This window comes from Plutella xylostella, chromosome 3 (assembly GCF_932276165.1).
Source record: "Plutella xylostella chromosome 3, ilPluXylo3.1, whole genome shotgun sequence".
NCBI classification, from domain to species: Eukaryota; Metazoa; Arthropoda; class Insecta; order Lepidoptera; family Plutellidae; genus Plutella; species Plutella xylostella.
In genome coordinates this window covers 3053061-3070382 of record NC_063983.1, presented here as the reverse complement: position 1 = coordinate 3070382, position 17322 = coordinate 3053061, and the positions used below count along the sequence as shown (strand labels likewise).

Below are 17322 nucleotides of genomic sequence, written 5' to 3'. Positions count from 1 at the left end.
TCAAAATGACTAACTAAGGATAATTTAAACAAATTCGTGGTTTTATAAATGCTGTATTTAATTACCTTGTACAAAATGCTGACACCACTGTTAAAATAACAATTTACACTAATTATTAAGGACGGATCACAATTTCAGGCAGATTCTGATAAATTATGACTAGGTTTATTAAACTATTATTATAAGTATTTCGATTATTTCAACATCAAAATACAGTCTGGGGCAATGAAATCTGACCCCTCTCAGAGTGACAATTCTCCTGAGAGAGATATGATTTCTCTGACTACCTATAAATTCTAATGTAATTTGTAAGTTAGTTAAACTATACTATACTACAATTTACTTGGCATGCAATAGCTATTATAACTAAACCTTTATTTAAATTAAATATAAAAACATTGTTAAATTTTCCCTTTGGTGGCTACCGATGAATTAACCATACAGGCTTTGGATAAATGATTTAATGCACAAATTTTCTACTACGACCTTTGCTTACGAAATATTGTTTCACCATATTATTTTGATTGGTAGCTGCGTCACTTCATCGTAAATTTTAAAATTAAACCACACCCAGTTATAACAAAAAAAAATTGTTTGTTAATTTTCAGAAGTGATAACAGATTAAAATACATGGGTACAGTTACGCTGGGGCTATTTGGGCTGTAAAATCTACAACATTTCATATTTTTTCTACTTATACATGAAGTAAATTGAACAATACAGTGGTTAAAACTTCAGTTGACTAGAGCGTACAAAGTTGTGCCACTAAACGGCCGACACGAATGAGACTTTAATTAACTTAAATACCGTTATACCAACCAGCTATACACTGTTCTCTACACGATTATTTTACTAGTTGGGAGTAGGTAACCCTGTTAATATAGGTGCATGCGGAGTGCTATATTTTAGCCGAATTGTGAAAAGTAAAGGCAAATTACTATCTACACGCACTACCTCAGTTAGGTACACATTCACATTTACTTTTCACTGCTCGCCCGGTTCGTAAAGCTCCCTCTACACTAGTGTGATTTCCTCGCCAGGGGGCGCGTGGCGTTGACGCTGGTGTGCGGGCGCGCGCCCGGGTCCGCGCCCTCCGCGGAGCCGCTTGTCGTCATGCGCTGGGAAGAGTCCGACGGACTGGAATATATTTAAAAATATGAATAAAGAAGCTATTGAGCCGCTATTTAATTTTAATACCAAAAAATCTTTTGACACTACATTGACAGAATGCATGATGGAAAACTCGCACTCCCCGTACTGTATCTGTATACTGGTAATTCATTCACGATATTATGAAAGACTTACGTGGGCGTGAGTAGATCGACGTCGGCATTTTGTAAGCAGATCCACTGAGCTTTTGGCGGTTCATCCTTTTTGGCACATTCTAGGACGCCGTTACACACCAATAGATCATCCAGTAGAATCTAGAACAAGTATTCAATTAATATTATACTATGGTGTAAAAACAAAATAATGGATAGGTACGTCACCATCGTGTAGTAACGTGTAATAATAACTCACCCCAAACTCCTTAACCCCTCTGGCGGGTGTTTTACTGTAGTTCCATATCTTCATTCCATACACAGTCACCGGCACGTCAAACACGAAGAATACCCTGCGAAGAAACTCTGTGAGCTTACACTGTAGAATATGAATGATAATGAACCCTATATCTCGAGACATACAGTTTGGCAAATAATTACGTTTATAACGAAACTATTTTTTTTTGGGATGGTAGCCCTGAATACGCCTATGGGAAAGCTACTTGGATGGCCAGCATGTACTAGACCATGTTCTAAGAACATATATTAATTTGTACTCTTTCTTGCCAGGTTGTACATAGTTCATCAGGTTCGCAAGTAGTGTGAGAGCAAGTAAGGATTGAGGTTTGCGGTGCACGCCACCTAGCGTTGTTTCCTTACAACTATTATTCTTCTTCCTATTAACTGTTGTGAATCATTCGTACCTGTTCAGCGTAGCGGGCAGTATGGGCGCGAGCCACGAGTGCGCGCCATCTAGCGACGCGTTATCTCCGTCGATGAGCTTGTCCGGAGTGCGCACGTCGCGAGACACCGCCTCCAACACGTTCACACTCGCCGGGTACGCGCACACGTCTGAAAGAGATAGCTATAGTGATAGGAGGTGGGCATATGAACCACGAGCACACACGTCTGAAAGAGATAGCTATATTGAGAGGAGGTGGGGATAGAAATGTAGTAGACGCGGTAATAAAGAAACGAATCTATAATGGTGGTCGCTACAATAGTTGTAGGCAGGAGTAAATGCAGAGCTACGATAAGAATAAGGTATGCAAGCATGAGTACACCCTCAATTTTACATAGGTACAGCTGAACACAAAAGAGTAGAGATTAATGTTTTTGGAACTAAACAGATTTAAACCTGGCAATAAAAAAAAACTTGTGATTTGTGGTCTGTTTCTATGGTTTGAATGTCAAACTCGCCCTGTTCCTGTATAAACAAATCGAATTTTGCTTAATTTTGGAGTTTTGTGGATTGTTGAGTTTGTTCACGAAGTGAAAATGAATAAAACCATTCGCAGCGAAGCTAGACAGATGATTTACAGCGTTTACCTACGATGTTTGGCGGAGAATGAGGCTGGAGAAGTATTAGTCAATATATACGATGTTTATGAAAGAGCAGCGTTTTATACTGGTGAGTAGGTACTTAATTTCTAACCATTAACATACATTGCTTATATTTCTTGTAAAAAAGTACTATTTTGATGTAATAGAATGCCTTTCAATGTGTATTTGTTATTCTTATAGAGGTTAGAAAATACTAGTGTCAAACGTTACATGACATCAGGGTCTGGATGCTAATGTTGTCAAAACATCAGGTCTAGATACTTTTTTACTAACCCCCGACTCAAAAAGGGTATCGATAAGTTTTACAGCTGTAGGTGTCTATGTGTGTCGGTCTCTCCGTGTAGAGTACCTATTGTAAAAATATGTGTAAGAATATGTAATGCCGAGTTGCAGCAAGGGACTTTAAGCTAATGTGGACATTAAATCTATGTCTGTATCTTTCTGTCCGTATACTGTCAAAGCAAGGCAACAATACATTTAATGCCGACATTAACTTAAAGATCCTTTCTGCAACTCAGTGTAAGTGTCGGTATAAATTCTCCAGACATAATAATTTGCAAGTCACTGCTTTTCTGACCAATTAAATAATTTGTTGCAGGAAAATCGGTAAACACAGTTTTAGAAGAATTGCCGGGGCACATTTGAACTTTTTCCTGAGCAAGAAAAAACTGTAATAAAATATCGATGTGTGATACTATCACTTTTCTCCTATAGTAATTACATAATGGGATAACCAACACATGTTTCAGTGCAAAAAAACATTATGAAATACACAATGAAATAAAAGTTACAGTTGATTTGATTTAATGAAATTCATTCAAGACTGCCCCCCTCTCCCCTACTAATTTCTTCTCTTAACATAAACCTCCCCAAAAAGTCGCATTTTATAATTAGTAAATATTTGAAACATTTCTCGTTTTGATTTTTTCTGCTAAAGTATCGTGATACTTTTGTCCGTTTTCTATACTATAATAGTGTGGCCACTTTCTTAGATTGCAACGCCCTCAATTATTCTCTACTCTTTTATGTTCCATTGTATTATTTTAATTTTATTAGCAGGACTATCTATACATTTGAAGAGACTGCATGGTATAAATAGGTGCACCGCTACGCCAAAGTTTAATACATTCAAAAACTACCAATTTCTAAGCGATAGAGGAGGCCTGCTGAAAACATGTTTTATAACCTCTCTCTTATCTAATTAGGTCTAACCACGCCTAACACAACTAGGTAAGTACTTACTAGAAGCACTAAGCGCTATAACCCGGCCGCTCGGCGCGTACAACTCAACGCCCGTAAGGCCCACGTAATACGGATCACCCCACGTGGAGAATATCGACAGCTGCAGCACGAAGCCCGTGGGAGCGTCGAGTAGACCGGAGCCGTACACCAGCCGGTCCATGCTGGAGGTGTCGGAGTCTTGCACGTCTTCTAGCCTGGAGGAAGAGGATTTAGAGATTTATGGAGAGTGTGGGAAAATGAATATTGAAATACAGCCAGTGAAGGGTGAGTCAATGGCTATTAGTTGATTCGGCTTCTGTTGGGTACTATTCTATTCTATTCTCTGTGGGGGTGTAAGTACCTGCACCTGGCTCTCTCGAATGGAACCGTTGTACATATCCCCAAGGTCTAAACTGCCTTCCTAAGCTTGGACCATTTTCCCACCACGCTGGTCCACTGCGGGTTGGTGGGTTCACATATCTAGATTTGCTAGATCTAGATATGCAGGTTTCCTCACGATGTTTTCCTTCACCGTAAGAGCGATGGTATACATTGTACTTAAGTTAAAAGCTTAAAAGAACTCATTGGTACATGTCAGCGCCGGGATTCGAACCCGCATCTCTGGCGTGAGAAGCGGGCGCTTACCCGACTGAGCTACCACCGCTCCTGGGTACAATACCGCTTTCAATAAAGGTTACTAAAAAGTCGTGTAAAATCTTTAGAAGAATGGCCAATATCATGCTGGCAAAAAAAATCTACGTTAGTATTTGTTACGCTGTGACGGGGCATCTCCGGACAGCAGGATGACTTCATCAGGAGACAATCCTTGAAGAAGAAGATACATGCTCTCACTGACCTGTCGTCCACACTGCACAGCTCCACGCACTGCACGTGATCGTAGCACGAGTCTCCGGGCGCGCGCCGCAGCAGCACGGGGCGGCGACACATGGCGACACGTGGCGACACATGGCGACACGTGGCGACACATGGCGACTCACCTGTCGTCCACACTGCACAGCTCCACGCACTGCACGTGATCGTAGCACGAGTCTCCGGGCGCGCGCCGCAGCAGCACAGGCCGGCGACACATGGCGACACGTGGCGACACATGGCGACTCACCTGTCGTCCACACTGCACAGGCAGCACGAGCTGGCGCGTCAGCGACACATGGCGACTCACCTGTCGTCCACACTGCACAGCTCCACGCACTGCACGTGATCGTAGCACGAGTCTCCGGGCGCGCGCCGCAGCAGCACGGGGCGGCGACACATGGCGACACGTGGCGACACATGGCGACTCACCTGTCGTCCACACTGCACAGGCAGCACGAGCTGGCGCGTCAGCGACACATGGCGACTCACCTGTCGTCCACACTGCACAGCTCCACGCACTGCACGTGATCGTAGCACGAGTCTCCGGGCGCGCGCCGCAGCAGCACAGGCCGGCGACACATGGCGACACGTGGCGACACATGGCGACTCACCTGTCGTCCACACTGCACAGGCAGCACGAGCTGGCGCGTCAGCGACACATGGCGACTCACCTGTCGTCCACACTGCACAGCTCCACGCACTGCACGTGATCGTAGCACGAGTCTCCGGGCGCGCGCCGCAGCAGCACGGGGCGGCGACACATGGCGACACGTGGCGACACATGGCGACTCACCTGTCGTCCACACTGCACAGGCAGCACAAGCTGGCGCGTCAGCGACACATGGCGACTCACCTGTCGTCCACACTGCACAGCTCCACGCACTGCACGTGATCGTAGCACGAGTCTCCGGGCGCGCGCCGCAGCAGCACGGGGCGGCGACACATGGCGACACGTGGCGACACATGGCGACTCACCTGTCGTCCACACTGCACAGGCAGCACGAGCTGGCGCGTCAGCGACACATGGCGACTCACCTGTCGTCCACACTGCACAGCTCCACGCACTGCACGTGATCGTAGCACGAGTCTCCGGGCGCGCGCCGCAGCAGCACAGGCCGGCGACACATGGCGACACGTGGCGACACATGGCGACTCACCTGTCGTCCACACTGCACAGGCAGCACGAGCTGGCGCGTCAGCGACACATGGCGACTCACCTGTCGTCCACACTGCACAGCTCCACGCACTGCACGTGATCGTAGCACGAGTCTCCGGGCGCGCGCCGCAGCAGCACGGGGCGGCGACACATGGCGACACGTGGCGACACATGGCGACTCACCTGTCGTCCACACTGCACAGGCAGCACAAGCTGGCGCGTCAGCGACACATGGCGACTCACCTGTCGTCCACACTGCACAGCTCCACGCACTGCACGTGATCGTAGCACGAGTCTCCGGGCGCGCGCCGCAGCAGCACGGGGCGGCGACACATGGCGACACGTGGCGACACATGGCGACTCACCTGTCGTCCACACTGCACAGGCAGCACGAGCTGGCGCGTCAGCGACACATGGCGACTCACCTGTCGTCCACACTGCAGAGCTCCACACACTGCACGTGGTCGTAGCACGAGTCTCCGGGCGCGCGCCGCAGCAGCACGGGGCGGCTCGTCAGCGGCTCCTCGTCTAGAGCCAGCGACACGTGGCGCGCGCCCAGGTATGATAGCTCCATGGACGCGTTGTAGTTCCAGATGCGGATGCCTGGAGAGTAAAGTTCAAAATAATCCAGATCCTAAGCAAGTTAGGATTGTTAAAGCTGTAAAATCCATCTATTGCCGAATAAGTGGTGCAATTTTTATGGTTCATCAAGTTTTTGAGGCGTAGAAGGCTGATCAGTAATTAGCTGATGTCCTGATAGTAAGATCATCCATTCTGGGTGTCTAATTGGCAAAAAAGACAGTAGGACATTATGCTCTATCTGTCTCGAATCTCTCAACTACTAAAATCTACAATCTAATAACAGTTTGGGTGCTCGCAATCGCAATGGCAACAAGAATACATGAGAAAACAAATCGACACAACACTCACTAGTAATCTCCACGGGCTCCGCCATCTCCATCACCACATGGCAGACCTGCCCCGGCGCGCAGGCCGTGCACCACATGTCATCAAACTCCGTGGTCACGTTGTTCCCGTTGAACAGCGCGCGGCACTCGAGCAGCCCCGCGCCGGGGTGGGGGGCGGAGGGGGGGGAGGTGTAGGCGTACGCGCGGTGGATAGGGAGGGGGGTGGAGTTGCAGTATAGCTCTATGCCTGGGGAATTTAGGAGATAGAGATTACTTAGTGGATCGGCCTAGTTGTTGGCCTCTTCTTACCTAAATAATCCCATAAGGTGTCCCTGCTTTTGAGCACATTAAATAGAACCTTCATAAACTTTATTACTTTTTCAGCATCGTACGAGCTTTTCTTCATCATGAAATTCAAAAACAAACACAAACCTGTAAGCCCAATCAGCTGCTTCTGTCCCCAGTTAGACATCAGCGTCAGGCGGACCTTTTTGGCGACATACTTCTGTTCCTTCTCCCCACTATCTGAGGACTCTGGTGCCGTCGGACTCAGGTTAGTTCTGTCGTTGGCCGTCGGGGGGCGATGCTCGATGCTCTTGAGGAACTCGCTGTGAGGGTCGTTGTCTTTCAGCAGAGACTGGAAGTTCTTGTCGTTCAGGAGTATCGCCTCGAGGATGTCCGGGTCTTTTGTGAACAGGATTGTCTGGAAGTTAAAAAAACAGATTTCTATTTTGCACATTAGCTTGGAACCATATTGTAAAGTAATTTTTACATACGAGTACATACGAGTGTTACGTGTACAAGTTAATAAACCTGCGCTACTGCCTACCTCTCGTTTTACATGGCATTGACCAATACTATAAGTGGGTGGTCCACATGGTGCCTATAGAGTTTTTTCGTCATGCTATGACTTCTTAATGGACAACATTTCAAAAAACTAAAGCTGCTATAAATCGAAAACCATTTCGAGATTTAGCTCTAAAGGCCACAAAAAAAATGTTTTTGTATTTTTTGGATGTATCATTTTCGAGAAAATCATGAAATAGTAAAAAAGTGCTGATGACGTCATGCATCAGGTGCGATGCATTTTGATGATCAAAGCCTATAGATTTAAAAACAAAGTAACTGTCACTTTCATTTTTGATTGACTTTGACGTTTTATCGTGACGTTGTTGTTTATTTGGGTCATTTTCATTAATTCTGTTCTAACACTTTCTGACTATTTTTTTTATTTATTATTAAGAGATGACCTCTATATAATATGTCCCAGAGCATGCCACCGCCTACACAGCTGAAAAAATGCTTCTGCTTATTTTTTTACATGATAAGTACCTACTTTCCATCATCAGAAATATCAAGGTCATCTGAAAATGACCCATTTGTTGGTTGGCATGTAAACAAAGTTTAAATGTCACTTGTCAGTGTCATTTATGTTTTTTCTCGATACTCAGGCAATAGACAAAAATAAAAATTGAGCCTAATATGTGACGTCACTTCCGGTTCTAAAATAATTAACTTTAAAGTTAAAAATATCATGCAAAAACTTATGTATATACAAAATAAAAAAATACGGGTCCACTAATTTTCTATAAACTTTCCGAATAACTAATAAAAATATAGGGTAAAGAAAATGAAATGTTGTCCATTCTATGGATAGGTCTGCGTCTAGCTTTAATAGTAGAGGGGATTCAGCCTATTATCCAACCTATAGATAATTATGTCGCTTTGTGCTGAAAACTAAGGGTGGATTTTATCAAACTTGAGTAACTCGTATCCCTAGAGTAAAATCACTTTTTATTCGAAAGATTGGTCATGGTATAAATTGGTAGAATGCAAAATGATATTTTCTCTCGCGTTAATATTATTCCGGTAGAGTTACCCTGGTGTAATGTGATGTTTGATGAAATCCACCCTAAGCAATATAACAACTCACATCGCCAAAGCTGCCGATGGCGCCGTGCAGCTCGCCGCCGGCGCGCGCCACCTCCCCGTGGAACACGGCGCGGTCGTCGAGCCGCACCTGCAGCAGACGGACCCCCCGCGCGGAGTAGATGCGAGACTTGTTGTAGTTCTGGAATGTACGGTGCGGGAGTTGTTGTGGTTCTAGAATGTACGATAAGCGACTTGTTTGTGCAAAAGGCGTGGAATGTGGATGGAGGGAGTGGAAAATGTTTACTTCCCCGAGATAGGTACCTAAAAGTAACTATTAAACCACAGTGCATCCTGCCGGTGATGATCTTATACATATAGTGGATTATCAAAATAAACTCGAAAATTGGATTTTGTTTTGTTGAAAAGATTTCATATATTAGCTATTGCAATAGATGAGAGAGATGTAGTTTCTCCAACGTACCGAACTAGCACACCGAGCTAGCTTGGTACACATACATCTTATAATTATTGCTTACCCAAATTCTCAGCAAAGCCAGTTGAGAAGTCTTCCCCAGCAACACACTGAGCGATAGAGGGACACCCCGCGGCACAGGCGCGGTCCAGGAGTGGCTGTCGTCCCTGGTCCTCACGACGCCGTCAGCGATGCTAGACGCCGGCGAGCCGTGCGAGTCACCCGCGTCAGTGTCGCTCCACACCTGGAGAAGAAGGGTAAGATGAGATTTATTATGAATAAGATGGGTGAAAGTATGTGCCCTTGAGGAGTACCATATGTGACCGTCTCGTATGTATGCAACCGTCATAAAGAAAAGAAGTACTTACTCAGATTATTGGAAGAAACTCATGATCTCGAGTCCGTAAGGTTACGTTGTTTGGATTTCACCACTTTGTATCTAGGTTAGTTATGCCTAAAATATAGCTCACCTTTTCTATAGGAATGGGATTTCCATCAGAATCGAACAGTTCAATGCCGTTCAAGCCAACTAAGTATTTATCGCCCCAATTACTATAAATCTTAATTTCCAATAGCCGCCCCGAGGGCAGTTCTGGTATTATAAATTCGCTTTTGGCCTTCTCTCTGTGTGAATTTTTGTTGGACACTGAGCTTAGTGAAGAAGTTTTCTTTGATATGTTTGTTTTCGCTGCATTCTTCTTCAAAGAGTTTTGGCTGGGGTAATTCAATATGGGTGCTTCTTTTGTGGAGGGCTTTTTTTGGCTTTTTTGTTCGTAGTAACCTGAAATAAAAAAAAAATTTCAGGCCGAAGTCTAGGCATTTCTAGATATACCTACTTAAAATCGAAATTGTTCATTTAGATTACACAGAGATTTTGATCATGCAGATTGCAGCGAACTTTTATTACTCGTATTTAACTTGTCAAACCTCTACTTCCTTCCTAATACCCTTCTCCAACTTACGAGAGCCAAGTATGACGTCATCAAAGTCCTTATCCAGGGCGTTGGGCCTGCGGTGTCTTGGCGTCACGTAGTGTGGTAGTAGATCCGTCAAGAAGTCGTTGTTGCTGTCTTCAGACTCGTTCCAGTCGAGCTTGTTGCGGCCGTTGTATTTCCGACGCCCAGTCTGGCCGTATGCTGAAAGAAGAGGGAGTACAGTGAAACTATAAAGTCCTGAAATTAATGTTTGAGGAACTAAAATTTTCAGGAGCCTGGCACCATTAGAAAAGAAACATAAAAGTCATAACAATTGTTTATGTCAATAGGCGGTTGGCTGTTTTTTTGAATTTTCTTATTAATTATAAGGATAATCTAGATAAAAGCAACAATTTACGCTTGGTTGCAATTAGGAAGATGAAGAAAAATATTCGTAGTCAAGCTAGTGAAGTTATTTATCGAGTTTTTAAACAATGTTTAGCGGAACATGAAGCTGGACACATTTTGTCGAATTTGGAGGATGTTTACGCTCGTACAGCGTGTATGACGGGTATGTAGCATTGTACAAATTGTAATAACTCATTTTTTATTAGTACCAACGCTTCATTTATCGATAAACCTAGGTTTAGAGCCCAAGTCAAATATTGTTTACATACCACTGATTGTAGGTTTCATCTGGTTTCATTTGAGTCAAACCTTAACATTTTGATACTTGAAGATATATATTTTTTTACTTTCTAAATTCACATTGTGTGAATTTGGGGGGCATTGTGTAACTCAAAAAGATTTTTTAATTTTATTTTAAAGTTATATCGGACCAGCGTGCCAAAGAGGGCAAAATATGGAATATTACTAACTCCTGGAAGAAACAGAACTGGCCGTCCAAAAAGAGAAATTGATGTCTTTACTATGTGTGCCCTTCGTCAACAGATCCAGTTTTTTATACAGTTGTAATAACGTTATCTAAATAAATATTTATTGGTTTCACTAGTATAGCCTTCACATTAATACCTTCTAGCTTGTATAAGAGCTTTTTTGTGGATGGTAAGTTGTTTTTAAAATACATAAATAGGTAGGAAGTTAACAGGCAAAATTTCAAGTATCAAAGTCAGTTATGTTTCGCTATATAGGGTTGCTACATGAAAGATAGCAGTGCCCTCATTTAATTTCAGGACTTTATAGTTTCACTTTAGTTATATAGGTACTTACCAAGATACGTTTTGTTTGGGAGAGTGGACGTGTAGGTACGCCTACCGACTATTTGGACTGCCATGCCTCCTTATCATCAGAATCTATATGTAAGTAAGTGTGCTGTCTGACCCACATGAAAAATAGCTTTTTATGGGTATTTTGAAGAGCTACTTACTTACCTAAATATTGCATTAAACAGAGGATCATTGATTGACTTACATTTGTTATTCCGTACAGTGCCAGCTGAATGGGCTATGGTGTGGGCTTGAGGTTTCAGTAGATCCATGGTTGTGTCCAGCGATGTTCTTCGTGTTATCCTGAAATAATTTCGCAGATAATCTATCTATCAGCAGATAATATGACCAAATACGGTTATCTGAAAGTACCTACCTACTTACAGTATTGTGCAAATTAATGTGAACACGAGTGAACATTTGAAAAAAATACATTTATTAGTTCTAAAATATAAAAAACAGAGATATATTAATACAATTTATGTTATTTTAATACAAAATGTGTCCTCCCTGGCTTTTATAACTTATTCAACACGTTTTGGCATAGAATCGACATGATTTTAACAGTTTTCTGATATTTACTGGTCTAAAAAACTTGTATGGATTACAGCCTCAATCATTTTAGTTTTTCTTGTGCAATCTGTTTTCCGAAGTCTAACTTTCACGATGGCCCACTTATTTTCAATGGGATTAAATGCCGGTGAGTTCTCTGGCCATCCAAAGGCATGATATCTTGTTGTTCTTGAAATATTTAAGCATAATCTTAGACACATGGCATGGAGCCGAATTTTGTTGAAAAACTTATTGACCATTATCATCAAATTTTCTTAGTTCAACTTCTAATCTCCGTTCTAGCAAGTCACTGTATTTTAGCGAGTCCATCATCCCTTCGATGGGCACAAGTCATCCGGTACCTATATAAGTAAAACAGTCCCAAACTAAGAAAAGTTGATGCTAACGGTCAATAAGTTTTTCAACAAAATTCGGCTCCATTCCACGTGACCAAGATTATGCTTAAATATTTCAAGGACAACAAGATATCATGCCTTTGGATGGCCAGAGAACTCACCGGCACTTAATCCCATTGAAAATAAGTGGGCCATCGTGAAAGTTAGACTTCGAAATACGGATTGCACACGAAAAACTAAAATGATTGAGGCTGTAATCCATACAAGTTTTTTAGACCAGTAAATATGAGAAAACTGTTAAAATCATGTCGATTCTATGCCAAAACGTGTTGAAGAAGTTATAAAAGCCAGGGAGGACACATTTCCTATTAAAATAACTTACATTGTATTAATATATCTCTGTTTTTTTTATTTTAGAACTAATAAATGTATTTTTTTCAAATTTTCACTCGTGTTCACATTAATTTGCACAATACTGTAGCTTGCTATGATCAAAGCCTTTCTCAAAGTAAACGACTAGAGATGGCCTATCAGAGGCAGCTGCTTAATTCCAACACAACATAGTCTACATGGTATAGTAACTTTTGTTTAGCTAACTACAATACGTACCTAAGTACTATGTGTTAATTTAATGCGTACCTGTGATTATCCAGCTTCATGTTGCCAAAAAGTCCATTTGTCTCTTCAAACGTCATCGACGAATCACTGCTGCCATTTTTTATGTGAGTTTCTTTTATCTTTCTGTAAACGGTAACCCACATGGAATACTCTTTATTACTGATTATAGCTACAATATAACCACTCGGCACGTTTGTAAATGCGAAACTGGCGCAGGGTTGAGGTGAAATGCTTTGGAAGGTGGCCTTGGACACCCCTAGGGTTATAGCGGAAGTAGCGACTTATTGAGCGGTAATTAAACTGTATAAAGCCGATAAGGAATGGTCATTAATCATTCTTTGTTGGGCGAGTTCTTGTGCTTTACATTGGTAAAACAGGGAGAGTATAGATGTATAGGTCACTACATTGTATTGCGTAGTTATAATGGGTACCTACCTAGAAGTACTAGGAAGGATGGTAGGTATTCCGTATTCAGACAGTTAAATAATTTTAAAGAATGTTCATGATGCTAAGTAAGCTTAGCTTAACTTAGCTTCACCCCAAAACTATCTCTGTGTAGTGGCACAGACAGTAAAATTAAGTGAATAAGCTGCAACAATCACACATAGGGCACTGAACCTTTATGCGGTCAGCAAACCAATAACAATAATGTCCGCCTGAAAGAAACCACGAAAACTCGATATTCAATTCAGACCTTATCCATGGTACTTATGGTATGCATAAGTTCCTACTTATAACTAAGTACTTAGATATTTTTCATGAATGCCTGAAAGTTCATGAGTAGATTTTTTAGTTAAGTAACTACGTACATACCTACTTAATGTATAAACTTTTCCCAGGTTGGTGTTGGCTGTTGGTATTAGATTGGTAGGTACTCACTTGGTAATAATGTCATCGAGCCACGACGGCATCGCTCCGTCGTTGTCTGCGTAGTCGAACCCATGCTGTAGCTCTGCCATACTTCAGCCTTCAGCCATCAGGGGAAATCATTGCACACTGCACATCATTCCAAAATAAAATAAAATATATTTTGTTAGAAATGGATGGAGTAGGTAAGATATACCTACTTAATTATGACTCATATGTTTGAGTTTATTAAAATTTCACGAGAAATCTTTTAAAAATACACACACAGACTTTTGGAATCATTGTTGCCGCATTTGTTTGACCTTGGTTGCCATGGCAACGAGCTTTGAAAAAACAACGACAGTGACATCTAGGGTCAAGTAGATAAGTTTTATAGTAACATTACGAAGCCAAAGATGGCGTTAAATGTCCTTTGTAAAACTACAACAGTGACATCTAGGGTCGAGTAGATAAGTTTTTTAATTACATAATGAGGCCAAAGATGGCGTTAGTTTCGTTTGAGAAAACTACGACAGTGACATCTAGGGTCAAGTAGACAAAGTTTTTAATTACAGTAAGAAGCCAAAGATGGCGTTAGTTTCCATTGAAAAAAAACTTACGACAAAATGACATCTAGAGTCACAGTAGACAAGTTTTCGAATTACAGAGGGCGTTACTTTTTCATTTTTATAATCCTCGTTTTACGCTTTCCAAAGGTTTTGTTAACAAGCTGAGTTTTGCAACATTGCAACCATCAAATGAAAGCCGCAAATCAAATGTAAGTTTTGTGGGCATTGTATTGTACCTAATGTATAACACTAAATAGTTAATAATAATTTAATAAACCTGTGAACCTAATAATAATTATTATTCTGAGATTCTGCCTGGAGCCTGTAACTTTTGATTAGAAAATTTTGATAACAACGCCATCAGTGAAGTGACATTCTGTTCTGTGTTGATGACCGGTGACGTGACGTGCTCCTTGCTTGGAAATGACAGGTAACCTAAAAATATTTTTGAATCAAATAATAGCAAAAGTTGCGCCAGGATTTCGGTGCAAATATTAAAAGAAAATAAGCTGCGTCAGCCGAAGCTTTTGCCATGGCAGATCGGGAACATGCCAAGCTGGAAGAACGCACGAGTAAAGCGGAAAAAGAAGCCTCAGCCATTGAAGAAGAATTAAACAAGCTGGCTAAGGGTGACTTGAGCTTCGTCGGTGATGAACGACTTGATAAGTTAGCCTCAGAAAATGAAAAACTAAAGCATCGTTTGGAAGTTCTTGAAAATGCAATCAAAGCTGAAAGTTCTTCAAAAGCAGTCAAGAAGGAGCCACGAAAAAGGCCGTCTTTGATAACCGATATCAACTCGGTCGAAAGCAACTTCTGTATATTGGAGGAATTGAAAAACATATTCGAAGTGGCCATAGGTTCGGCATATCCAGATCTTGAAGACCCACCTATAATAATAACTTTATCTGGAAATAATCCCAAGTTTGGTGATTACCAGTGCAACTCTTCCATGGCTATAGCCCAACTACTGAAAGCTAAAAACGTAAAGACTAACCCAAGGGAAGTGGCTAACAACATTCTCAATAAAACTCCCACTTCACCTCTTATAGAAAAGATAGAAGTAGCTGGAGCAGGCTTCCTCAATATCTACCTCAACAAGTCATTAGTAGAACATGTACTTAATTCCATTTTCCGCTTTGGCATTAAGCCACCACCTGTCAAGCGGGAGAGGGTGATAGTTGACTTCTCATCTCCTAATATTGCTAAGGAGATGCATGTGGGGCATCTTCGGTCAACTATTATTGGTGACAGCATCTGCCGGCTGCTGGAGTTCCTGGAGCATGATGTACTCCGGATCAACCACCTTGGGGACTGGGGCACACAGTTTGGCATGCTCATAGCTCACCTTCAAGATAAGTTCCCAAATTACAAAACTCATTCCCCTCCAATCTCTGATTTGCAAGCATTCTACAAGGAATCCAAGAAGAGGTTTGATGAAGATGAAGTGTTCAAGAAGCGAGCCTATGCCTGTGTAGTAAAGCTACAGTCAGGAGACCCTGACTACATAGCAGCATGGAAGAAAATCTGTGAAGTCTCCCGACTAGAGTTCCAGAAGATTTATGACCACCTTGATATAAAAATCATAGACAGGGGAGAATCTTTCTATCAAGACAGAATGGTGGCTACAGTTAAGTATTTAAAAGAAAATGGGTATTTGGAGGAAGATGAAGGCCGGTACATCATGTGGGGTAATCCTGATACTCATGAAGGCATCCCGCTGACAATAGTCAAGTCAGATGGTGGGTACACTTATGATACATCTGACATGGCCACAATCAGACAAAGGGTTGAAGAGGAGAAGGGCGACCGGTTCATCTATGTGGCAGATGCTGGGCAGCACACACACTTTGTGACTATTGAAGCATGTGCAAAGAGAGCCGGGATCCTCAAACCACACCAGAAGGTGGAAAATGTTGTATTCGGAGTTGTGCTAGGAGAAGACAAGAAGAAATTTAAGACAAGGTCTGGAGACACAATTAAATTAATTGATCTGATTGAGGAGGGACTGAAAAGGTCATTGGAGAAGCTGGTTGAGAAAGGTCGGGACAAGGTGCTGAGCCCAGAAGAGTTGGAGAAAGCACAAAAAGCTGTAGCATATGGCTGCATCAAATATGCAGACCTCTCCCACAATAGGGTGAATGACTATGTATTTTCGTTTGACAAAATGTTGGATGATAAAGGTAACACAGCAGTGTACCTGTTGTATGCTCTGACTCGCATCAGGTCCATCGCGAGGACGGCCCAGATCTCAGAGGAAGCCTTGCTGGCTGAGGCCAAGAAAACAGGCTTCAAACTGACACATGAAGCAGAGTGGAAACTGGGAAAAGTACTGTTGAGATTGCCAGAAGTAATTTTGAAAGTAGCCAATGATTTATATTTGCACAGTTTGTGTGAATATTTGTATGAGATATCATCAGCGTTCACCGAGTTCTATGACAAGTGCTACTGTGTGGAGAAGGACAAGGACGGCAAGATCGTGAAGATTTACTACGAGCGGCTGATGCTCTGCGAGGTCACCGCCCGCCTCATGGAGAAATGCCTAGACATTTTAGGCATCAAGACAGTATCCAAAATGTAAATTTCATATTCTTTTTCTATTGTGTTTGACTAACATCACTTATTATTTACTCCTTCATTACCTACATATTTCTATCATCATTAAAAGTAATTTAATTACCTAAGTAAAGTCGGTGTGTAAGTATGTATGTAACTATCTTTAATAAATATTTATAATGAAACAAAACAAGTCATGTGCTTTTTGGAAATATTTATTGAGTTCCCAAAACCTCTACAAAACTATACCAGGCTCCATTATCAAAGGTAACAATCACGAAGTATATCTACACTCGCGAGCAACCAAATCGACTCAAGCCTTCACGGCGCACATATACATTGATTTTCCTAAAACGATAAATGGTAAATATAAAAGTGATATGTCATTCGAAAGCTGAAGAATTAGGCTTTCAATTAAGATCAATACCATAAAAAAAAACTAAGCGCAGATTTAATGACGCATTTTAATTGCCCGTCAGTGTTAATTACCTCATTAGGAATCCACGCCTTGCGCTACCTGATCCCGCTATAAAACCTTTCCACATCCGGTGTACCTTATCAGTCGCTTGTTGCAAGTTGA

The 17322-nt window shown here is 42.1% G+C and overlaps 2 protein-coding genes across 2 annotated transcripts; one reads left to right on the top strand and one right to left on the bottom strand.

The window, feature by feature from the left end:
- Nucleotides 1-37: 37 nt before the first annotated feature.
- LOC105387285 (katanin-interacting protein) lies at nucleotides 38-13944 on the bottom strand. Its single transcript, XM_048623630.1, has 15 exons — nucleotides 13654-13944; nucleotides 12796-12897; nucleotides 11454-11551; nucleotides 10071-10244; nucleotides 9579-9889; nucleotides 9173-9352; nucleotides 8698-8835; nucleotides 7197-7467; nucleotides 6787-7011; nucleotides 6282-6459; nucleotides 3849-4042; nucleotides 1967-2114; nucleotides 1522-1615; nucleotides 1306-1424; nucleotides 38-1137 (listed from the first exon to the last, which is right to left on the bottom strand). The coding sequence occupies exons 1-15, from the start codon at nucleotides 13731-13733 to the stop codon at nucleotides 1020-1022; spliced, it is 2430 nt and encodes an 809-aa protein (XP_048479587.1). The 5' UTR covers nucleotides 13734-13944; the 3' UTR covers nucleotides 38-1019.
- Nucleotides 13945-14590: 646 nt separating this feature from the next.
- LOC105387286 (arginine--tRNA ligase, cytoplasmic) lies at nucleotides 14591-16930 on the top strand. Its single transcript, XM_011557991.3, has one exon. The coding sequence runs from the start codon at nucleotides 14722-14724 to the stop codon at nucleotides 16765-16767; it is 2046 nt and encodes a 681-aa protein (XP_011556293.3). The 5' UTR covers nucleotides 14591-14721; the 3' UTR covers nucleotides 16768-16930.
- Nucleotides 16931-17322: the final 392 nt, after the last annotated feature.